Source organism: Bicyclus anynana, chromosome 20 (assembly GCF_947172395.1).
Source record: "Bicyclus anynana chromosome 20, ilBicAnyn1.1, whole genome shotgun sequence".
Lineage (NCBI taxonomy): Eukaryota > Metazoa > Arthropoda > Insecta > Lepidoptera > Nymphalidae > Bicyclus > Bicyclus anynana.
In genome coordinates this window covers 2,253,810-2,279,873 of record NC_069102.1, presented here as the reverse complement: position 1 = coordinate 2,279,873, position 26,064 = coordinate 2,253,810, and the positions used below count along the sequence as shown (strand labels likewise).

General features: G+C 36.2%; 2 protein-coding genes across 3 annotated transcripts; one reads left to right on the top strand and one right to left on the bottom strand.

Annotated features, from left to right (window-relative positions):
- Positions 1-476: 476 nt before the first annotated feature.
- On the bottom strand, positions 477-12,755 carry LOC112054704 (uncharacterized). Its single transcript, XM_024094571.2, has 13 exons — positions 12,604-12,755; positions 12,110-12,213; positions 11,474-11,545; positions 10,671-10,823; positions 9,534-9,732; positions 9,064-9,231; positions 8,081-8,244; positions 7,630-7,761; positions 6,793-6,861; positions 6,227-6,373; positions 4,968-5,093; positions 2,278-2,378; positions 477-660 (listed from the first exon to the last, which is right to left on the bottom strand). The coding sequence occupies exons 1-13, from the start codon at positions 12,692-12,694 to the stop codon at positions 477-479; spliced, it is 1,710 nt and encodes a 569-aa protein (XP_023950339.1). The 5' UTR covers positions 12,695-12,755.
- A 772-nt stretch (positions 12,756-13,527) lies between these two features.
- LOC112054705 (eukaryotic translation initiation factor 3 subunit J) lies at positions 13,528-24,351 on the top strand. 2 transcript variants are annotated; one of them, XM_052887743.1, is made up of 7 exons: positions 13,528-13,858; positions 13,929-14,014; positions 14,133-14,261; positions 16,652-16,772; positions 17,207-17,371; positions 18,894-19,033; positions 21,293-24,351. In XM_052887743.1, the coding sequence occupies exons 1-7, from the start codon at positions 13,843-13,845 to the stop codon at positions 21,353-21,355; spliced, it is 720 nt and encodes a 239-aa protein (XP_052743703.1). In that variant the 5' UTR covers positions 13,528-13,842; the 3' UTR covers positions 21,356-24,351. The 2 variants fall into 2 exon arrangements, with proteins under 2 accessions (XP_052743703.1, XP_023950340.1); XM_024094572.2 differs by having other exon boundaries at positions 13,531-13,858; positions 14,145-14,261.
- Positions 24,352-26,064: the final 1,713 nt, after the last annotated feature.

The following is a 26,064-nucleotide window of genomic DNA, read 5'->3' as shown; positions in this document are numbered from 1 at the left end:
AAGAAGGTCCATTTTTATCGCGTCGAATTGGTTTTAAAAAATAGAATTTTATCGCAAACTGAGTCTCCGGCGTCCGCTTTTACTTTATAATGCACTAGCTGACGCCGCGCGGTTTTACCCGCGTGGTTCCCGTTCCCGTAGGAATATGGGGATAATATATAGTCTATAGCCTCCCTCAATAAATAGGCTATCTATCACTGAAAGAATTTTTCAAATCGGACCAGTAGTTCCTGAGATTAGCGCGTTCAATCAAACAAACAAACAAACAAACAAACAAACAAACAAACAAACAAACAAACAAACAAACAAACAAACAAACAAACAAACAATAAGTTTTTTTTCTTCGGCTTTATAATATTAGTATAGATTAAAAATCAAAGAACATGCAGACATTTCAATTTTATTAATTTCTACATTAGATATCGCAGCAAAATTAAGTTCATAATTTCTTGCTTCATCTATTTTTGGTTTCAATATTAATATATTTCAAAATCTTCAAACTGAGGGTAGTTATCTCCATAGTCAACGCTGAACAAGACCGCGCACTCGACTTCCCCCGCGATAACATCCCGACTGACATGCGTTGGGCCAATGCCAACCAATTCCAGCAAAGCCAGATCCTTCTTTATGGAGATCATAAGTGCTAACTTTAATTTCTCTCTATAATCAATAACAAGTTTTTTTTTTTATTGAGAAAGAATACAATAAGGAACTTGAGCTAACTTATCCTAATAACAATACAAATCATGCCCACGTGGATCGCTGGCAAGAATACTGGCTGCATTTCCGCACTGGACAGCCAGGCTGATCTTCTGTGCAAAAAACGAGCCAGCCCTTCTGTCACCAGTCGAGGCAACTAGCCGCGATGAAATGATTCGGTAATTTTTTTTGGCACTGCGACTCCATGGCCCAAGGATCTCCACGGCAAAGGGTACAAATATGTAACTCTCTGTCAGAAAGGCATACTTGAGCCACGGTTTCAGCTTCATTAACAAGTTGAAGTTAATGTGACGAAAAACCTGGGCCTGTAACCATATGACATGTCGATTCTCTTTCTATAAACCAGCATTAACTAGTCGTTTAATAATTTTCATGAAATGAAAATTACATTTTCACTACTCTTGCTCAAAAACACTGTCATATTACCACTCCACAGCGGGGCTAAACAAGCATTTCAGGCTCTAGGGGCTAAAGTAATTTTGTTTTTTTTTAATTCTTGTCTGTTACGAGTTCTAGCCAAGTTAGCCTATTATAAAACGGAGGAGGTTTTATTCGAAAATAGAATCGTTTTATTGCGAAATTGTTTTGAAAAATAAATAAAAAACTTTAAATTGGAATGAAATGCAGCGTTATTGTATGTGGAATGCGTTAATTTTTTTATTTAATTTTTATTGAGTTGCGAATATAGCGAGATTTGAAGACATGGGACATCCTTTACTCATTATTCATCTTTACAATAGTCGGAAATTATGTTACCGGGTAAAAGCATCTCCCTTGATATCCAAGATTGTAGACTTTGTACATTTTATTTTCAAATAAAATAAAACATTGAATATTTTACTAAATTATTTTATTTTCTCGCAATCGTAGTGAAAAGCACAGTGTAACACTCGGGGCTAAACCCATTATAAACTCGGTTTCTATTTAGGCGGTTTCTATTTCCTAAAAATACCTCGTATATAATGGGTCTTTTTAGCCCCTTGTATAACAATCTACTATTTCGATAGCTGCTTACTACAAAATAGGAGAGACGCATATCTTAGCAATCCATGGATTCACCATGCGGGTGCCGAGTCCATCGCATGGAAGAGAAAAAAACTCCGAGCAGAGTCCCGGACTTGTGACCAACGGATGTAGGGTTAAGGAATTCCTCGACAATCGATTAACACTCCCCTTCTCCGCTCGTGTTGTTCTCCCTGCCTAGCCAAATTTGGTAAGATCTCTACATATAATCAGTGTCTGTTAAAAACAGTAAGCTGAAAATTGGTATGGGTATGTATATTAAAAATTACGTCTACAATTTGATAAAAAGAAAATTTGAAAAAATAATTTACATACATGCAAGCACATGCAAAGTGAAGATGAATTTTATATCGTCTATTCCATGATGTGGGGTATCATTATTGGTATTTTTGTGAATTACGTAAAGGATTAAAGTTCTAACTTGATCTACGGAACCCTACACTGCGCGTGGCCCGACACGCACTTGACCGGTTTTTCATTTCCCTTTACATCAAAGAAATAATTTTAATTAGTTTATTGTTCAAAAATACGTACAATTTATACGTTTTCCTTTTCGCCATGACATCAAACTGTTTTATGCTATAAGCTATATGCTTAACTGGACCTGATGGACGTGTAGCTTTAAAAATGCCCATCTAAAAGTATAAAGGTATCTCAATTATTTTTATCTACAAAACATTCTCACTTTTGTGACTCAGCTCTTTAAATGAGAATAAAAAACGAATCATACTTATTTTAATACTAATAAATAGGCACCGACATATCTATACTAATCTATACTAATATTATAAAGCTGAAGAGTTTGTTTGTTTGATTGAACGCGCTAATCTCAAGAACTGCTGGTCCGATTTGAAAAATTATTTCAGTGTTAGATAGCAAATTTATCGAGGAAGGCCATAGGCTTTATATTATTCCCATATTCCTACGGGAACGTAAACCACGCGGGTGAAACCGCCCGGCGTCAGCTAGTTATGCTATAAAGACTCCATTTACGTTTCATAAAACAGCGCACAAAAGTTTCTAAACTATTTCACAGGTTTTAACATAATTCCGTCAGCAGAGCGATTGACAGTGGTTGTCGAGTCAAGTCCAGTCTTTGGACCGTAGCTACACCACTCGATTTACAATTTAATAGTGTTTTTCAGATAGCAATTCGTCTCACGATTGGAAGTTTGCCGCGATTCTACGTAACGTCACAAGGCAACTATCGCCGTACCCATGCTATCTGAAAAACACTATCTGCTTTTGTGCGTGCTATCGTGTTCCAGGTATAACGTTCGAACGTATACTCTCTCCCAATCGATTTAAAATTTAATGAGGAAGCCTGAAACTGGCTGCAGTGACTAAAAAGTTGCGGAGTAAAATGTTGTCATGATTTGAACCTATAATGCTGATGTCAAGGGGATAATATGTCTTGTAAATAGGCGTAACCTTGACTATGCAATGATGAGGTTAAAGTTAGAGCGCGTTTGCATATAGAAGGTATGCCTATTCACTCTTGTTTTTAAATTGCATAAATAATAAATGTCTGCGGAAATACTGAAGCCAAAATGACATTCTACATTTTAGCTGTTCTAACTACACACGTCCATGCGGTAAGTTTCGTGAGAGTCGACTGGATTTCAACAACGAAAGCATGCCATTGTTCACGACGCTTCGATTATCTGTGGTAGAATGGAAATAGAGGGACTATAGAAACGCAGGAGCTGATGGAAGCTAAATATTGTTGCCGACACAAACTCTACGTTCGTTATGCATGCCTCTTCAAAATACACTAACGCATTGACAGACGTGTTGCTACCGATGTGAGCCTCACAAAATAAAGCCAAACCTTTGTATCGGTTGGAGTTTGCGGCAAGTACATGTGGTATAGGCTTTAAAATAGACTGATAAATAATGACATTGCTCAACGAGTCGCGAAGCTGAAGTGGCAATAGGCGGGGCACATAGTTCGAAGACGGACGTTGCGGTCCCAAGGTGCTGGAATGGCGACCCAGCACTACAAAGCGCAGTGTTGGTAGACCCCCACCAGGTGGACTGACGACATCAAGCGAGTCGCAGGGATTCGCTGGATTTAGGCGGCTCAGTATCGTGATGTTTGGAAGTCCCTACAAAAGGCTATGTCCTGCAATAGACGTCCATCGGCTGATATGATGATGATGATGATAATAATGATGATGATAAAGTCATTCTTTAGAGCAGAGAAGACATATTGAGATAGTTTGACCTGGTACTTTTGCATGTTTGATGGTAATGACAAAGATGCGGAGTGTATAAGCTATTAACATTGCTTTCAACGTCAAAAAATAATTGTAAATACTGTTTGATTTTAAATATTAATTGATTATGAAACACGGCTAAAACTCACGTGATATTACGTCGGAGTATGCCCGACTAGTTTCGAACCCATACGGGGCCCTTAGTCATGAGCTGGTTCTTGCATCGCGGCACGATCCAAACATAGTCGGGCATACTCCGACGTAATATCACGTGAGTTTTAGCCGTGTTTCATAATCAATTAATATGAATAACACTCACGATAGTTTAAATTCTAAAATGATTTTAAATAGTTTACAAATCTAAAAACACACTTTTAGCACGTACTAACAATTACAAATACTGGATTTAAGTCACGTGACTATTTTTTTCGTATTTCTGACAGCAAACCCTTTCATTTGCTATCCATACCATGGGGGTGGACTTCAAACAGTCAGTCCACCATCTTGGAGAGGCCGCCATATTGGATTTGTAATGACGTTTCTTAGCTAGTCATGTATTGTCATCAGAACTCAGAGCGTGTGCAAAATTTCATCCTACACGAAGACCGGGAAGTGGGTCAAATTAAGATTCCAAGATTTGTCTTTCCTACATAGTTAAAGTGATTGGGAAGGTCGCCATATTGGATTTGTAATGACGTTTCTTAGCTTGTCGTGTATTGTCATCAGAACTCAGAGCGTGTGCAAAATTTCGTCCTAATCAAAAACCAGGAAGTAGGTCAAATTAAGATTCCAAGATTATCTTACATACATTATAAGTGAAGCTAATATAAATCGTGTAAAAAGAGCCACTGTCGAGTTACTTGCCGGCTCTTCTAAGCAGATTCTATACCTTCACAACCGGTACAAATAGCTATCACTACAAATAGATGAACTTCAACACTGCTGGTATACTAGCCTACTGGAGTACCTGAACTAAAAGAATTTTGAATTTGAATTTTGGCTTACATGTATGACTTCGTCCTTGTACTGAGATATCACTTCCATGGCTTTATACCGCTTGTCCATATCAAACATAACTAGGACGTGCGGTGGTAGGAACTCGTCTTCCGGGGTTACGTTCTCTGAAACTAACTGTATTCATTTGTGACTAAAGAAGTCATCGTTATCAGCCTATTTTAATGGTCTTTTACTGGACCACGTGCCGTATTAGCCGTATCAATGATACGGGGCCCCCGGACTCTAGGGGGACCCCTGGAGTTCAGGGGGCCCCGAAAAAAACATATAAAAACTGCCTATAGGGCTTCCACTTTAGAAATTACAAAAATAAAAAAATATTTTTCACCCAAATAATTGCAACGTCCTACATTGGTTAAGTCACTGTCATATTTATTTTAAGCAAGCATTTTTATTTTTTTTTGTGAGAAATGTTTACCAAGGGCCCCCCCAACCTCCTAGGACTCCCTCCTTTTAGGAGAGAGATATACCAAATACTTTCTGAAGAATCTGAAGACCGTTAACCCGCCAAGCTACTTTGCGAGTTAACATTTAATGTCTTAAAATGCACACAACTGAAAAGTTGGAGGTGCGTGCCCCGGAACGGATTCGAACCTACACCCTACGGAATCGGAGGCAGAGGCCATATCCACTGGACTATCACGGCTCTTAGGGTGACGTGTAATACTGTATACCTATCTATCTCAGCCTGGAAGGGATCGACCAACATTACATTTATCGATGCTGAGTCGCCGTGTTACCGTTCCCGTTCCTGTGAGAATACGGAGATAAAATACCTATGACACTCGCAAATAACGTGGCTTTCTACTGATAAAATAATTTTTACAATCAGTTGAGTAGATCCAGAGATTATCCCTACAAATCCACAAACTTTACCTCTTTATAATATTAGTATCTTAAAATGCACACAACTGACTCTGACTCTGACTGACTCAGTTGTGTGCATGTTAAGAAATTAAATGTCACGTGTCTCAAACGGTTAAGGAAAAACATCGTGAGGAAACCTGCATACCAGAGTATTTTCTTAATTCTCTGCGATGAATGTGTGAAGTCTGCCAATCCGCATTGGACGAGCGTGGTGGACTATTGGCCTAACCCTTCTCATTCTGAGAGGAGACTTGAGCTCAGCCGTGAGCCGAATATGGGTTGATAATGATGAATATTAGTATCAGTATAGAAGGTGACATTATATTTATAATCAAGCAACTATCTGCTTAGTCCGTCAATTACTAAGTACATATAAAAATTACTTTGGGGAATAAGATAGCCAAGCCGTTGGTTTTTGCCACATCGTTGGGCGGAGCGTAGAAACCTGGTATTAGAAGACCGGCGGGTGGAAAGTACTCGTTTTCATCATCCGTTTCTTCTTCATCTTCCACTTCTACGTCAGGTAATACCTTTAAATTATATTGTAAACTTAATTTATCTTATATAGCTGATAACCGCGACATCGTCTGCCTAAAAATAGTTTTCCGAGATTTTAACAAATCCTGTGTATCATGGATTTTACAGGAATTAAAATTTGATTGTTTAACCTATTTACTAATTCAGGATAAAATTTCAGCAAATTTGGTTTAATAGTTACGGTGTAAAGGAGTGACAACACACAAACTTTTTCTAATACATTTTTCAATATTTATTTTATCCTCGCACTATGAAATTAGTTTTAAGAGCTTTATGTTACAACATTCTTCCAAACAAAACCATCAAGTTCGACCATTTGCAATGACTCTAGCATTGATTTTGAAGGCACATTTACACTGAGAAGAGTCAACATAACTCCTTTATTTAATTTAATTTATTTATTAATACTGACCTCAGGAATGACTATGTTTACATCATCGTCATCGGATTCTTGATTTAAATTTTCTAGAGCTGACAAATTCTGTAAAACACGTATATATTGAGACGCGCGAAAGAGCGACAGCCCAATTAAAAAGACTAACAACAAAGGGACAAGGAATCTTTACACGAACCATTTGAAGCCACTTTTGTCTACTTAATAACTATAAATCTATTTATTATATTTCGCTCTAGAAATAATAATTAACGCATACTTAAAGAACCTAATTTAAGCAAACACGCAAGAATTAGAACAAAATATATTTTACTAGCTGACGCCGCGTGGTTTCACCCGCGTGGTTTTCATTCCGGTAAGAGTACGGAGATAATATAGCTTATAGCCTTCCTTGATAAATAGGCTATCTAACACCGAAAGAATTTTTCAAATCGGCCCAGTAGTTCCTGAGATTAGCGCGTTCAAACAAACAAACAAACTCTTCAGCTTTATAATATTAGTACAGATATAGTGGATATTTGAAGAAAATAACGTATTTTTTTCAAATAAAACTTGTGAACCTTTTTAATTGTTTTTTTTATAGAATAATTTATTTCGCCTTTTATAACCGATATGCGGACGTTAGTAAAAAATACTTCATAAGCATATTCATAGATAGTCTGTCAAACGTATTCAAGAAAAGAATTAACGAATCCGCCTCAAACCTATTTTTCAACTAATCATTATCAACCTATTCGAATGACCAATACAGGGTTAGGACGACTCATGACGTCATTTCAAATATTATTTAATAAAACTGGATTTTCAAGCTAAACAATCTCGTGCTGATTTATACCAATAACTGTATTATCTTACTCCTGTTTTAAGGAGCTCGATTCTACGATTTTCCTTTGCAGCTCTTTTAGCTTGTATACCATCAGCAATAGCTTGTCTCGCTAGCCGTTGTATTTCAGACAATCTTCTTGCTCGCTTTTCTATAACTTCTTCCTAGAATCAGAGTCGAGGATAAACAAAATATTATTAGCAAAATGATGGAGAACATTTTCGAAGAACTAGTAAATATTTTTAATGACAAGCTTTTTCAGGATAAGGCTTTCACCCCATTTTTAACCCTATAAATATTTTACATTTATAAATACGTAAACGTACCTAAACTCGAATACTCCATAAGAGAGAAAGTTTCAAATACTTCAAACACATTAATATTTTTTTATTTAACCGAGTAAGTACGAGTATTTATCATTTGTTCAAATACATAACTTCAAAAATAGCAGATTATCAAACATATTAAATGAATTTTATATACCTTTTGTTTTAAGCGGTTTTCTTTGCGTTTTCGTAATATTTCTTCTCGGGAAGAGCTGTACGTTTTGTATGTATCAAAAGCAGTTTTCAAAGCATTTTGGTCTTTCAATGGCTTAGTTTCATCTATCGGGGTTACTTCTTCGTATAAAATTTTGCGCACCAGAGCTTAAAATAGATGAAATCACTTGTTAAAGAAACCGGCAATGGCTACGCCATAAGACCAGTGGTTAGGTTAGCTTAGGCTTCGGTTCATAAGGTCCTAGGTTCGAGTCCTGAATTGGAGTATGAAGTGTTGAACTTTTTTTTCAGTACATTCTCAGTAAAAACTAGGAGTAGGGAAGTCGACGGATGATGTATCGATGAACCGGTCATTTTCATCATCATCATCATCATCATCATCATCATCATCATCATCGTCGTCATCATCATATACTGTATTAGGTAGACTAAATAGATAATAAAGTAAATATAATAACATAGAGGCTGCATGCACATCGCGAGGCACTTTTTCCCGAGGAGTGCAGGAGGAGGAGTCACGTTTTAAGTTATATCTTAATTAATTTAGTTTTAAAATAATAATAAATAAAATGAAAATAAATAGATTTTACTCTGGATTAACACACAAGTTACTTTTCTTTCTGGTAAAATCCGTGGTTTCTGCGGGATATGTTGAAAACTGAATTCCACACGAACGAAGTCGCGGGCGTCCGATCGTTAGAAATAAATGAATTCTTTATTTTGGTCATCATGATTATGACGATGATGATACTACTAGCAAACGAAATGCTTGCCGGTGTCCAGCACACGGTAGCAAATGGCTAAAGCGTACACAAGGAGTATTCGTTAATTTAGCATCACTAACAAATAATACATCGTACGCCATCTCCTTGGACAGCTATACTTTTCGTGACCCACTATAATGATTGTCAAGTTGATGCTGGTGATGATGATGATGATGATGATGATGATAATGAATCTACTAACACACGAAATGCTTGTCAGTGTCCAGCAGACGAAAGCATATAGCTAAAGCCGGCGCAGAGAGCAGCGTATACAAGGAAGCCTCGTTCAGTTCGGCATCACCGGCATACAATACGTCGTACGCCATCTCTTCCGACAGCCGTACCTCTTCGCGACCCACCATGATTATATCTGGGGATGAAACAATTGTTTCAGTATTGCATCTGCGTGTATGAAGTGTCTGTCTGTGATTTCAAAATAACTACTCATGTAATAATTATTTACACAATAGCAACACATAATTAATCTTTTTTTAAATTTTTCTATCTATCTGTTTTTCCGGGCTAATCTATGGAAACGTGATCTATGGAACGTGAGCTTAAAGTTTCGTCACTTTCTTACTTTATGTCAAATTAAAAGAACAAAACTTGTTGATAAGCTAACAGACATTTATCAGGTGGTGTCACCGGCCCATAAACTATTAAACACTTAACTATTTTGATCCCATCGCTCATACAATTCAGGATGGGCATGTACCATATGTGGCCAGTACAACACAAAGTTCAAATGCTGCAAGTATGGTATCATCCTCTCCGCTCTGTGACGCTTGCGAGCTGCTTGTCTTTCTTGTCTACGAGCTTCTGCTGATGATTCTTCTTTCTGCTTCTCCAATATACGTGACTTATGCCATTCCTTTAATTTATTTAAAACAAGATTTGCAAAAATTATAGTAGGTATACTCGTAATGTGCTCTCCAAAAAAATTAGACTCTACTATGTATAGAGTTACACTTTTATTATAAGTATTATTTTTCAGTTTTTCCGCATTTTCCGCAAAATATTTGGGCTACTAAGAAGTTCAGACGGAACCTATCACCATAGAATGAACCACGAATTGGAAGACCTAGTAAAAGACGAAACAATAGTGCGAAATTGTAAAACCCAACGTCTTCAGTGGCTAGGGCACGTAGAGAGGCTGGATATACTCATACAAAATGGAGACCACAGGTAAAAAAATTAAAAGGAAGAAGATGGCTAGATTGTGTTAAAGAGGACCTGCAAAAAATGGAAAAATTATCTGCGTGGGAAAATAATGCAAGGAATAGAAATGAATGGAGAAAAGTGGTAAACCAAGACCCACAAAAAGGTTGTAGCGCCGAAGGAAGTAAGTAAGAAGTAATGTTTTGCGGTAGTATGGAGGCCTCATTATTCTAGGTATATTTGGTGACTTGAACTTGGTGACAGAAAACTATTTATCTGCACTATTTATCTTAAAAAAAAAACCTTTTCATCTAAGGAAAGGTTTTAGTAACTTCATTAGAATTATGATTTACTGTTGTGGCTTGTGTTTTTACACTTCCAAAATGAACACGAAGACATAATTAAGGGAATAAAATATAAAAACACAGTACATATTTTATAAGTCCACGTCCACTCACAGCATGCGCTTGTTACGTACTAAGATAAGATGTGTGTGCACGTCTTTGGGTAATGACATAAAATGGGATTTTTAGTATGGAGGGGACCATCTAACGATCTACGATAATTGATATAATGTTAGTCCAGTGACCAACGGGTCAATTAATCCACACCTTTTCACTATCTTTAATTTAACAGTAGTTTATGTCTTACCATTTCTTCTGGTGATGCCTCATCCAAGTTGTAAGTGACCCTTTCATTAAGATTACCTTTCTGGTATTGGTTAAAACAATCAATCTCAAACTTCGCAGCCTGTGCAAACCTCATATGATCGACTCCTCTGAAGACTCGCGTTATTTTTCGATTCTGTAAAAACGCGTCAAAATACAAAGATAAATTAATATAGGTAGATATACCCTGAGCCGTGATTACACAGTAAATAGCAGCATATGGATTCGAATCCGGTTCGGTGCATGCACCTTCAACTTTTCAGTTGTGTGCATTATGAAATTAAATATCACGTGTTTCTAACGGCGAAGAAAAACATCGTAAGGAAAGCTGCATACCAGAGAGTTTTCTTAATTCTCTGCGTGTGTGAAGTCTGCCGATCCGCATTGGGCCAGCGTAGTTGACTATTGGCCTAACTCTCATTCTGAAAGACTCGAGCTCAGCAGTGAGCCAAATATGAGTTGATAATGATGATAATGATAATATACCCTGTCACTCATCAATTTAATACTAATATTACAAAGAGGTAAAGTTTGTAGTGCTGAAGAAGGTAATCTGTGGATCTGCTGAACCGATTTAGAAAAAAATCTTTAAGCATTAAAAACCACGTTATTTGTGAGTATACTTTATCCCCATATTCCCACGGGAATGGGAACTACACGGGTGAAACCGCGGGGCGTCAGTTAGTTGGTAATGTAGCTGTCCATTGAAGAAAGAATTTTTAGTAGTTTAGCTGTGAAAGAAAAAGTATTTTTGTAAAGAAATATCTGAAGATGGAAAACGCTTACCACAATGAATAGAAATACAGGCTCGCTTTGGTCGTGGAAACGACTTAATGACTCAATTTCATCAATTAACACCTGCAACATGTCTTAAAAATTGATGGAAAAACATCGTGAGGAAACCTGCTTTTTTGAGAATTTTCTTAATTCTCTACGTGTGTGAACTTTGTCAATCCGCATTGGGCCAACGTGGTTAACTATAAGCCTCTCTTTCTCATTCTGAGAGGCGACTCGTGATCAACAGTGAGCCGAATATGGCTTGTTAATGATATTGAAACTCTAAACCCACCAACCTGCCTAAACAGCCGATAGGGTCTAAGCTCCAAACTTCCTTCTGGTATAGGGGAGAGGAAGCCTTTGCCCATTGGTGGGCCATCAACAGAAATGTGACTTATCTATACTAATATTATAAAGCTGAAGAGTTTGTTTGTTTGATTGAACGCGCTAATCTCAGGAACTACTGGTCCGATTTGAAAAAATTCTTTCAGTGTTAGATAGCCCATTTATTGAGGAAGGCCCCGTATATTTTACCTCCGTATTCCTACGGGAACGGGAACCACGCGGGTGAAATCGCGCGGCGTCTACTAGTATCAGAAAAAAGTATCTGAAATACTTTTTATTTTTTATTTTCAATTTATTTACCCTCAATAGCAGCATGTTTCCATCGCTCCAGTCAAGCTTAATCTTCACAAAGAGCTGGTCGAGAGCCGTGCAGGGACCAGCGAAGGAGTTGTAAACATCAGCACCTAAACAACCATGTTTTTAAAAATGAAGGCTTTTTTTTCTGTTTGTGTAAGTGCCTAAGGCTCTATAAAGGGACCGCAACGGCGTCACCAGGGGTTTGGGCGAGCGGGGGGCGGGGCACATAGTTCGAAGAGGACGTTGAGGTGGACCAAGGTGTTGGAATGTCGACCCCCGCACTAGGAAGCACAGTGTTGGTCGACCCCCCATCAAGTGGACTGACGACATCAAACGAGTCTCAGGTGGTGGATTCGCTAGATGCAGGTGGCTCAGGATCGTGATGTTTGGAAGTCCCTACAAAAGTATGTCCTGCAATGGACGTCCATCGGCTAATATGATGATGAAAACATTTCTTTATTATGTACCTATAGATTAGAATTAAACAATTAGCTTACAAATCAATATGTTTTGATTGTGATTGAGGATGTACTCAAATTGCTGTTCATTTTCAATATTTACGAACACCTCTATTTTCTTTTTAGCCATTTTGTCAAAAACGTAGTGAATGGAGTTATTTTAAAGTAAAATCACTGTGGCCAAGGCAAAAAGATCAATGACTTTTACTAGTTAGACATGAGAAATCCATGAAATAAACAAAGACTTTGAAAGTTTGAGTGTTTTAGATAACACTGTAACGGTAGGTAGGTAGGTCGAATGTTTATGATGATGTCAGGGTTTACGCTTCAACGTTTTTTTCAAATTTCTGAACCGCTACTAGTTATTTCTCAAAAGAAAAACCTCGATAGTCATCTCCTAACCCGATCCAGGACTCGAATCCAGAACTAAGAGATTCACGTAAGTATAAGGTCTTTGATCCAAATCCAAAGTAACAAAAGCTAATCGCTAGAAGGCCGTAAGCACGACATCTATGTGAAACCTAAAATACTAGCCAAAGTACTAACCAAGTATGATGAATATATTTTAATGGTCTTTCCTAGATGGCGCTGTTGTAACAATGATAAAGTATTATTGATATTTTGTTATATCTGTGTATATTATTGTGATTGTTATTTTATTTACATTTATTTTTATTAATTTCTTGTAAAAAAGTACAAGATAATTTTTTTTAATTATGCAAAACATTATGGCAACTTTCGGAAACTTCTAGATTGCAATATATTTTTAATCATCGTATCGTTTGTAATTTGAACTTATTATTAGAGCACTTATTTAACTGTTAAAAATTTATTTAATTTCACTTTACTTAATTACTACTTTTAGTTTAGTTTCATCACGAACTTTTTCTTGTCCGATCTTTGATATTTTATTTTTTGTAATGGCATTACAACACGAAGCTGTCACTTGTCAGGCAGCCATATTGAAAATTTTAGTGATTCGGAAATTATCGTTTGCGATGGAGTCATATTTTTGCGTAACAAATTCTGATTATAACTCCGTTGAAAACTCCTTGAAATTATGTCATTTGTTTACCTCTTTCCAATTCAGTCGTGTTCAATGCAGAAAAGTCTCTATCGTTTGACGAAATTCGCCTGAGAATTGTTATTGTTAGGAAAAATTTGTCGATTCGGGAGACATCTTGTGTTGAAAATCCAGCAAGTTGTGCGCCTTGTCTGATTTTGTCTTTCACGTGAAAAGTAAGCAAATTTAGATCAGTGCAATAAACGTCCGCAATCATGGACGTGTCGTGGGGTGCGTATCGTTTTCTTGTGATTAATGTTGTGATTTAGGATCGATGGGTTTTACGTGTGTATTTTCGCAGATGCAGACAACTTCGAACCAAAACTCCCGACCACGTTGACATCATCCAACAAATGGGAAGGAGAGGACGAGGATGATACTGTCAAGGTAACCGAAACAGCTGCCAAATTATTGAAATCGCTCTGTAACTTATCGTAATACCGACATATTGATTTATATTGTGATTGAAGGACATAACCTCAACCTGTCTACGTGTTGACGTCAGCTCACTTTACAGGACAGCTGGGAGGACGAGGAGGAAGAGAAGAAAGATGAGGAGAAAAAGGAGAGCACTCCGACTCCCTTACCAACGAAGCCTAAAAAGAAAATACTTGAAAAAATCGCTGAAAAAGAGGTTGGTAAAACTTATGTACCTACATGTCAATGTCACTATCTGTAAAACCTACTATCTAAACTGCATTACGATTCAGTATGTGTCGAAATTAAAGTTTGTGTAATATTTATTAACATATTCATATTATGTCATTTCAACATAATGAATATCTTGTACAATAATGTAATTTACCACCAATATGTTGCACTGTGTATGTTATATTTATTACATTCCTAATAGTATAGATAATTACTATTTTTTTTTTTTATTGAGAAAGAATACAATAAGGAACTTAAGCTAACTTATCCTAATAACTATACAAATCATGCCCACGTGGAATAGTGGCAAGAATACTGGCTGCATTTCCGCGTTGGACAGCCAGGCTGATCCTTTGCGCAAAAAATGAGCCAGCCCTTCTGTCACCAGTCGAGGCAACAAGCCGTGGTGAAATGGTACGGAAAAATTTTTTGGCACTGCGACTCCAAGGCCCAAGGGTCTCCACGGCAAAAGGTCTCGATAATTACTTAATTTATATCTATAAATATTACAAAGAGGTAAAGATTTCAGGTTGTAACCTCTGAGTCTACTGAACCAAATTTGAAAATTATTTTACTAATAGACAGCCACATCATTTGTAAGTATTTGTGATATCCATGGTGGGTCCATTGTGTGGCAGAGAGAAGACCTGGACTTGTGACCTACAGGTGTAGGGTTTAGAAATACCTTGACAGTCAATTATTACTACTTGTCAGCCTACACTGAACAACCTCCTATATAACTTGTCTATCTACTCAAAACTGGGGAGATAAACCATACCCAGATGGCAAAAATGAAAGCCGTAAAGTAGAATTGAATTGTACATCACTCTCATTCTCTGCTTGTGTTGTTCTCCCTGTTTAGCTAAACCTACTAGAGCAGCTTTGGATACCTTTACCTACCCTACCCAATATAGAACTGGCAGTGGCAGTGGCAGTTCTAGTGAGGCTAAGGTCTATAAGCCAGTTATAAAGAGACTTAGCTGGTAATCCTCTCACACCCACTTCACAGCATACAGACTAACCACATGGTTATTTTTAGTTAGTTCATTTGGTCATAACATTTATTCATTGGATGAATATCTTCGCATGCCACAGATTGATTGCAGTTCCATAGTCCATCATGTGGCAGAGAAGAAATCTCTGAGTCTGGACTTGTCAACTATTTGTATTTTTTAGGAATTCCTTGAATTCCTGTATTCCCACAGGAACAGGAACTATGTGGAAGGAACCATGATGCATAATATGCTATTATATAAATAAAAGCTGTTAGTATGTAAAGCTAAAACTCGATAACAACTTGATGATTTTAATAATTATTTTTTTTTTTTTTGTTGACTCTTATACAGAAGTGGTAAATAAAAATACTAAGATGAACTCTCGAAATGGCCAAAAACTTGAATAAACTGATGTAGGCACATAATCACTGAGTAGACATGTCAAATTACTTTGAACAGTTTGTGGCAGAGCTTTAGTTTAAGAGTTATGTGATTCAGGGCTGTTTGTCAATTTTTTATATGAAGTAAGGCTTATATAGAACTTGGTTTATTACAAGACAATGTTTGTTAGTTACCAATTCTTTTCAATAATGTATTAAATGTTTAATTATCAGTGACTTAAAATGGACTTCTTGAAAATGCATTTTGAATCATCCTGATATTATTGAATACAATAAATATTATGATTAGATGCAATAATATTAATTGGAAATAAATCTTTTCTTCTTGTCTTATCTTGGCTAATGAATGTCAAAGTGGTTTCAAATGTCAGCACTATCAGCCTATTTTAATACCCCCCTGCAGTACCAGGCTTCCCTTTTAGGAGAGGTGATTTGTAGCTTATTTTACTCTACCCATCAGGCTGGTCTAATATTGGTTGGCGGGCTAGAGTCTGACTCTGTAATAAATACTATCAATGTAAGATAATGGTCAGATAATGTAACATTCTACAGAGGTGGATGTAACACATATCTGTGTATGGGTATCCTAAAGTCAAGAGTGAATAGGCATTTTCTAGGCAAGTGTGTTCCACCATAGGCTGCATCATCGCTTACCAGGCGTGATTGCAGCCAAGCTCTTGCTTATACAAAATAAAAAAACATGACTAAATCCATAACTTTCAGACTGCAACTGAGAATTTTATGGATGAACAAAAAGCTCAATATTTCATAACCAAACCCTGGGCTTAATGACAACCCACCACTTAATAATCCTAATAATAACCCAGGACTAAAAGCACAATACCACTAAGGAGGTTTTAAACATATATTTAATAAATAGACAATTCTTATTACTAGTTTTACCTAAATGCAATGTTGAATGTGGACTGTAATGTGTCTTACAACTGTACTAACTTGATTTTTGTTTTATGTTATAGCGTCTAGAGCAAGCGGCTGAGAAGGAGGAGGAATTGACGCCAGAACAGAAGGCTGCAGAGAAGCTCCGGCGCCAGAAATTGCAGGAGGAGTCTGATTTGAGGCTTGCCATGGAAACATTTGGTAATAACTTTAGCTTATATCTTAGTGTTTTTGAGATAGCATGGGTAAGGTGACAGTTGCCTTATGACGTTCATAATATGTACTATTATCGTGAATCATCACAAATTTCTTAAAAAAAATATTTTGTTTATTAGGGCTAGGCTAATAAAGCGACAAAAGAACATACAGAGCTGCGCGGTTTTCAGTAATTTCAGTAAATTAAATTGTATCTTTTTATTAGTTAATTGTTGTTATAGAGTGGGTGTAACGCTATAAAGTGTATCATTATATGGAAAGCAAGCTAAACCAATAAAAGCTATGTGATTTCGCCATTTAAATCGAGTGACAGAGTCATGCCAACAGACCATTCGCTGAATGTTTTTTTTTAATAACAGATTGCAAAGAAAAACCACGTTACATGGAACTTTCACTGTATTTCTCTAATGTTTTTCCAGGCATAGAGAGTGGTGGCTCGGGCAAGCTGGACGGCTTCAACCCCACCACAAAGGAGGAGTTCACAGAGTTTGCCGACTTGCTCTGCACTAAAATCAACTTGTACAAGAACAGGGAGGAGTTCCCCGCCTTTGTTGATGAACTGGTCAAAAATATTATTTTACAAAGTAAGTTCAAAGTTCATCATCATCATTATGAACACATATTCGGCTCACTGCTGAGCTTGAGTCCTCTCAGAATGAGAGGGGTTAGGCTAATAGTCAACCACGCTGGCCCAATGCGGATCGACAGACTTCACACACGCAGAGAATTAAGAAAATTCTCTGGTATGCAGGTTTCCTCACGATGTGTTTTCCTCACTGTTTGAGTCCCATGATATTTTGTTTTTTTTAAATGAAAGTTGGAGGTGTATGCCCCAGACCAAATTCGAACTTACTCAAAATTACCTACAAGTATTTTTTGTTTTCAAAGATTGCATTCTATTTATTTATTAATTTTTTTTTGACAAGTTACTATGTGTGTGTATATGTATATCTTTTAAACTATTTATCTATATATAGTTTATCATTTTTAATTTGTGTAAGTAAATTGTTTGTGATTTCAACATTTAAATTGAATATAGCGCCCTCTGGACAATCTTTTTTTTTTTTAATTATTCTATATTGAGTGATCAAATAAATGTTTAATTTACTGGTATAGCATATTATTATTTACTAGCGGACGCCCGCGACTTCGTCCGCGTGAAAGTCGTTGTAAACTTTCAACTACCCCTATCCTACTCTACCCTAACCTACCTCTACCCCACCCCTACCCTACCCTATCCCAACCCTACTCCTACCCTACCACTACCCTATCCCTACCCTACCCTACCCCTACCCTACTCATTAAGACTACACTTCTTTATTTATACGCCTATTTTTTCCTCCCACCGCTAGTCGCGTCGAGCGCGGCAACCGTTACACAAAAATAATCCTTAAAGCATGAATTAGTATTCAGGCGCGTATGGCTTAGCGTATTTCATGTATAACTTTGGTGTTTCGCTACCAATTTTTATGATTATTTTTTTATTGAATAGGTAATAATGTTAACTTTTTTATTAGGGATGAGTGATGAGTGTTATAAACATAAGAGTAGACAAATATAATTAGAAAGCTCCGAACTGCTAAGCTGTCGGGAGTTACACGTGTTATCGTGAGTCAACCATAAAAGATAGACATATATATGCTATTGTGTTTTTTTTAAATAATTTTAAGGAGAACATTTCCGTCATACATGATTTCTATGTAGCTTTAACCATTAAGGCTGTACTTGCGACGGAAGCTTAAAAAATGGAGTAACTTCTCCCGTTTTCTCAACATTTCTCTTCACTGCCCTGTTCCTATTGATCGTAGCGTAATGAAAAGTATACTATAACCTGCCCAGGAGTATGTAGAATAATTATACCAAGTTTCGTTAAGATCCGTCGAGTAGTTTTTGTTTCTATAAAGAACATACAGACAGACAGACAAAAATTTTACTGATTGCATTTTTGGCATCAGTATCGATCACTAATCACCCCCTAATAGTTATTTTGGAAATATATTTCATGTACAGAATTGACCTCTCTACAGATTTATTATAAGTATAGATTGAGTCAGTTTAGACTTAAGTTTATTTATCTATAAATCATTGCATTTTTTTTTTTGACAGTGGCATCTGCTGACATAAAAAGAATAAAATTGACAGTGGACAACCTTTACATTGAGAAACAGAAGGCAGAAAAGAATGAAAAGTCAAAGAAGCCCAACAAGGGCAAAGGAAAGGCCAAATTAAAAGTGGAAGGCGATAATGTAAGTACTAGACTAAACTTTTTAGGAAATTAGAGAATTATCATTTTAATCAGCCATCCCAAGGCCGAGGCACTGCTGTCTTTTCACTACCGTCAGGGCCAGGCCTCGCTCTTTAAAAGAGTATCTAACTGCCTCATTGGTTCTGTGGTTAAATGGTTCAGCTACGAGTTATGCGGTCCAGGGTTCGATTTCCAGGTCAGACTAGTAAAAAAAATATGTTATTGGGATTTTTCTTACTAGGATAATCTGGTCTGGCTGGTCAGTCTTTCCTGGAGTTAGGAAGTTGGCGGTGTTAGTATACCCCTGTGCCTCGGGAGCACGTAAAGCCGTCGATCCTGCGCCTGATCTTTATTGGTCATGTTGGTCTACCGTCACATCACATCACACGGCCCTATGATATCCCCTACGTACATGTAACCATGTAATCTCATGGTGAGATGTTAATGTTGGCAGCTGTGGCCGAAAAAACATTTCAGTTGGGAACATTTATGTAGTCACAAGTTCAGGACTCTGCTCGGAGTTTTTCTCTCTACCTAGCAATGAACCCGGTACCCGCACGGTGAATCTATGGAATCCTAAGATATTTGTCTCTCTGGAAACAAATCTAGTTTAGATTCAAATCCCCTCTTATCGATTAAAGGCTCAATATTTTGTCCCCCAAGTGAGCACTTCAACCTCATTACCTCATCTTCCTGGGCCTTTACCGCACTTGGCCACTAATGGTTGGCCGTTGTACATCCTCATTATCCATAACTATCCATGCAAAGGCTAACCACTAGACCATCTATTCCCAAAGTGGTCCAGGTAGACCCATAGGGGTCTACGGAAGACTCAGCGGGGGTCTATGTTGACGTGACATTGATGGGGGTTCAAGATTCGTAAGCGGGGGTCTACAAAATTTCTTCTGATTTCATACCAAATGGGGAATTTTCTAAATAAAATAAGTAATTGTGAATTGATTGCTTCCTTGTGCTGTGAATAGATGTCAAAAATTAAAGTTGGCTGAAATAACTTCTTGCCTGGATAATTTTACTTTTTTTTATGTCACACAGCACAATCAATTAATTTACTTAGTACCTAATCAATTCACTTTTTTTTTAAAACTGTTTTGTATTGGTGGCTGTTGTTTTAGCTGCAACAAAAATTTCCATAGGTGAATCTAATTACTTTTTTGAATTTTGGATATAAAAAAAAAAAAAAAAAAAATTCAAAATTCATTTATTTCAAGTAGGCTCAGTTTACAAGCACTTTTGACACGTCAGTTGACTATTTGTAAAGATTCTACCACCGGTTCGGAAGGCAGGTTCTGCTGAGAAGATACCGGCAAGAAACTCAACAGTTGCTCTTTTGAAAAAGTCATACAGTATTACAATTTACATTTGATAACAATTAAATTACAATTTCTTATAGTTTTATTTCCTGTGTGAAGGTGGAAGCTGATCCAATGGCCTCCAAGCACCTTTGTCGTTAAGGAACTCATCAATAGTGTAGTAACCTCGACTAAGTAAATGTTTTTTAACACATTGCTTAAAGTTGTGCATTGGCAAGTCCATCACAGTCTTGGGGATCTTGTTATAGAAGAGTACACCCAAACCCACAAAAGATTTTTTAACTCTTTGGAGACGATATGCAGAAATAACTAACTTATGCCCGTGTCTAGTAAGACGTGGGTTTAGATCTCCTTTTCGTTTGTACAAATTAATATTTTGTCTCACATAAACTATACTGTTATATATATACTGACAGGCTACTGTTAAAATGCCTATTTCTTTAAACTTTTGACGAAGGGACTCGCGTGATTTTAGTTGATATATTGCTCGAATTGCTCTTTTTTGAAGTACAAATATAGAATGTATATCAGCAGCCTTGCCCCACAACAAAATACCGTAAGACATTACGCTGTGAAAGTACGCAAAATAAACAAGTCTAGCTGTATCAACATCAGTAAACTGTCTTATTTTTCTCACTGCAAAAGCAGCTGAGCTGAGTTTACCTGACAGTTTTTCTATATGAGCACCCCACTGAAGTTTAGAATCCAAGGTCACTCCCAGGAAAACTGTGATATAAATTTAGCAGCTGGTCCACTGGAACCAGTTAAATGAGAATAAAAGTTTGGGAAACTCTGCACTAGACTAATGAACTTTACTTTTTAAACTTTGCTTTGTAAGTTGTGCTAGCTTGTACCAATCGCAAGAAAGCTATTGGCGACAAACAGAGTTTTTACTCGCTTGTATACATTTTTTTTATTATTATTTCCAGGCTCATCTCAACCAATATGACGCATACGGCAACTACGACGACGATTACGACGATTTCATGTAAACACACAAACATACATACACACAGCAACGATACCTGGCCTCTGACTCAAAGAGATCACATCACTTTCAATGTGAAACTCATCGGTAACTTGTTTATCTACTTTTGGAAGTCTGTTTAGTCTTGCATGTATGGGTAAGGTTTACAGACAAGAGTTAGACAGTTCACAGTGTGTAAAACTGAAGTTTATACATGCAGAGGTAAATGGACTTTCTGTAGTTTGGAAACACAAACATAGGGACTACCATGTTTTTGTTAATTTTTTTTTTGTTTGCAGCTGTTTTGTGTTCTTTCTTTGCCTATGTTTAGCGTAAAGCCTAATTTCTCTGTTTGAAGCAAAAATTAGTTAAAAACTAAAATTTCGAATACCTCAGTATTTCAATTCAATTTTTGATTATATGGCTTGCTGCTGTACCAATTGGGTACAATTTACTTCGCCAATGTCACGTGGTAAGGAAGACACACTTTTATAGAGGTTGATCGGTGTAAGCTGGGAATCAAGTATTAATTATTATTGTACTAACTATTTCCTGCTAATTAATCAGTTGCCTTAATTATGTGGTTTGTTTCCTATAATAGTTTTACTGTACTTAATGGTAACATTACAGAATACAATAACAAATATATAGCAAACTTTAATTAATAAAAAATTGTAATAAATATTAATTACTTTTTTTTTAACAATCTAAGCTGGGATCAGAAATCGTAAAACAAAATAACAAGCATACAAATTTAAAATTATGTTTGACATTAAAAGTGATGTGACTAAATATATTTTTCTATAATAATCACAATAATGTATATAAAATGCTTCGACTCGAATTCATATATTTCAAAATTAAATTATTTTAATGTGTTGTAAATACATCCATCTGGTATGGATTTTTAATAATTTATGATTATTTTTATGGAATTCATAGCGTTTTTGCAGTAGGTATATGTGACGAAAATATCTAGATAACTTATGGTATTCATGGGTATTCACATCGGTCTCCCATTAAAAAGTGGATGCACAATCAGCGACCAAAAAATGTCCTTACTCAATGAGTGCCAAACACAACTTCTTCTTCTTCTTCTTCTTCTTCTTCATTTGCAAATTTAACCTTAAACTCAATGCTTGAGGTTGAATTTGGGATTTTATTGATTAATGGTCTATATTTAAAAGCTTTTAGGTATAATTTTCTTTACCAATAATCCTAAAACTGTCAAAGCAAAATTGGCCAGTTTTAAGTGAAATTTTCTACATGATTGTGCGTACTTTTATTATAAGAGATCAATAGGTAATTCAACATAAAACTATTGTTGTATAAACCGTTTTTTTTTTAATTTATCTTTTTAAATATTGGCCTACAACTTACTGAAGTTTTTTATAGAAGACCTCAAAAACTATAAAATAGTTTTGCAAAGTCTACCTAATGCAACTCATTTTAAAGGATATCTGTACTATCAAATAGTGTATTAATACAAATTTAATCTCTAACTTAAGGTGTATTAGGTTGATTTTACCATGTTTTTTTTTCTATTCTTGAACTATATACCTACATAAAACCTTTAAAAATATCACAAAAACACCTAAAAATTTTAATAAGTTATTGAAAGAAATTGCAAAATTAAATTTGTATATAATGATTTTGAATTTATATTTACTTTGAAATTTCGAGTCCTATGTAAACTAAGTTTGTTATCTAAGTACATTTTATTGTATAACCTCGTTTTTTTTCATTCAGTCATGTCTCCAATTGCTTTTTTAATTTCTTGAAATTGTATTTTTAGTCTAGGACTGATAAATTAATAATAAATAATATTGTCATCACATTTATTTTTAATATATTAGGGAACATGCACACAGTCAGTAATAATATTGACTATATTATTGAATGTGTGTAGACACCCTTATAGTCATATGTCTTCAGAGGACAGGTATCATATTGGTTCATACACAGTTTGAAATTTGAACATTAAAATGTATTCTATTGAATTTCTTTAAAATATCATTATTTTTAGTGAAGAAGTGACAATTTTTATGACGTTACATGGTCAAACAAGCTGTGCAATACAAGATTTTAGGTGTCAGCGGTAACGTAGCGGCGGCGGTGGGGCATCACTCCGCGCGCTGCTCATTTCGGAGACGTCATAAAGATTGCATCCGATTATATATATTGTCCAAAATATTTTTGTAAAATTCTTTGGACTACGTAATTTACCCTCTATGCATTGAAAGAAGAAATATCATGTCAATGTCTGAGGGTTTCCTATAATCATGTTATATGTACTATCATTCAAGTGTACATCTAGTCTTACGATTTGTTAGATTGCTATTTACAGTGGAATTCAGTCGTTGTAGGGGTACCCCCAGGGGACCATTCACCCGCTTAGTGTTGAATTCTCAAACATGAGAGTTTTACTTTGATTCTCAGCGGGTGAACAATCCCCTAGGGGCGCTCCCACAATGTCTGAATTCCACTGTTAGACAAATTCCATTTTAACTTTGGCACGCCATTGGGAGTAGTAAACTAGACTGAAGAGTTTAAATTCGACACTCAGCGGGTGAATGATCCCCTGGGGGCGCCCCACAATGTCTGAATTCCACTGTTAGACATATTCCTTTTTACGTCTAGACTTAGACTTAGACTGGGTCCAATGGTTAATTTTATGAACTGAATTGTTTCATTTATCTAGTTGCAAGTAAGAGTGTGATTTCAATAGTCATTACTTTTATTTATAATCTATTTTTTACAGGCAAAGGTTGCTGGGCATACAGCCTGTTAACCTTTATTGATTTAGTTAGTGAAAAAAAAAATTAAAATAATACTGTTTTTGTTACTAATTTATTAGGATATTTTGTCAAGTGTCTAAACTGTGTATGAATCAAACATCACCATACAAACAACAAGCCATGTATCGTATAATATACGCATATTTTGTAATATACTATCGTTTCATCCACGGTTACGGTCCGATGTTATGTTATATAGATAATAAATTTTTTTATTGTGATATTTTTCTGTATTTTTTTTTATTGTTTACAAGTTAATTATGGTAAGTGTAGATGGAAGCGAGCTAACTTGTTCAGAGTTGGATGAAAATCCACACGACATCGTACTGGAACGCTAAATCGCTTGCCGGTACATCTGTGCGGGTAGGGTGGTAACTAGCCACGGCCGAAGCCTCCCACCAGCCAGACATGGACTAATTAAGAAAACCTCAGTCAGCCCAGCCGGGAATCGAACACAGGGCCTCCGTATTGTAAATCCACTGAGCCACGGAGGTCGTTAAATATCATTTATTGAAGAAATTATCTGTAGCAGTCCTGAGGTCAGACAGTTTGGTTGGTGTTACAAAAGTAAAAAAAAAAGAGTTTATGTCCCATTTAGACACTGAACTTGATAAAAAAACATGTCCTAAAATGGGCCTCTATTATTTATAAGCAAGTCGATCGTATTTTTACGGATAGAAGATACTAATTGCTGTTTAGAAAATAATTTTCAGAATTTTTGGAACCCGCATTAATTAGATAAATATTTTTTTTGTTTCGCTCGCTTGTCTACAAATTAAACATAGACAATGCAGTGAAAGTGTTCAAAACAGCCAATAAAAACACCTGGAATTGAATTCATATCCGGTGTAAGCTGTCAATGTCATGTAATATTGTCAAAGTCAATATGACACAAGTTAAAAATAAACATCAATTAATAGACAGAGAAGCATGAAACAAAACAATTCCATATATTGCTTTAGAACGAACGCGACTACGCGAAGATCACTGACAATCTGTCAGGGTGTGAATTACGAGCATGTTGCCATGATATAATTCCTAATTAATGTTGTCAGCTAATGAAAAAATTACATTTTATATAAATAGTTTTAAAAAAAATGCCCTGTATTTTATGTTATTTTAAGATTAAAATAATTGGTTGTAAAGTAAGCATACTTGATACTCGGAATAAAGGCCCAGCCTCCATACAAAATTAAAACATGTACTAAAAACGAGGAAGAATCGCGGGCGTCTGCAAGTATAATTTGAAGAACGGACGTGGTCATTGAGACAGCCAATCCGTATAGGAAAAGGGTAAAGCCGCTCTCTCACGATCAAATGCAATATTGATTTGATTGAATGCAATGTTGAACGTGGTATGAGAAAACTGCTAAATGAAATTCAAAATTCAAAACACCTTTCCTAGGACCAACGCTGATGATAATCTTACCAATCTGATACGATTTTTGAATTGATAACATAGACCAAACAAATAATGGGAGAATGGGTGAATTCAAAGTTACGCAGTCTACAGTTTAGTACCTACCTGTTTTCCACTTGAATAATTTTGAATTTTGCAACCAAGAAGTTATCCATTATGGCCTCTGTATTTCCACTCCATTGTTTCCAGTAGGCATAATACAATTCACATACTATTTCCTGTGAATAGACCATTTCTCATAGCGTCATCGGTCATTATTAGGCAAGCAACTTGGGTAAGTGTTAACGGTCGTGCGAATGTAAATAATACAAGGCGTTTGAGTTTGAACAATTACCCATTAGAAAAACGATTCAGGAACTGCGCAATCTTTTGAGATTTGAGAGAATTCACGTAAGTAATTTTACGCAAATAGCTATAATTGAAAAATCAAGAATCTGAGTAATTCTAGCCTAATAATAACAGGCTGTAGAAATTAGCAAAAAAAACAGATACAGCTGAAGTAGGTAAGTACCTACA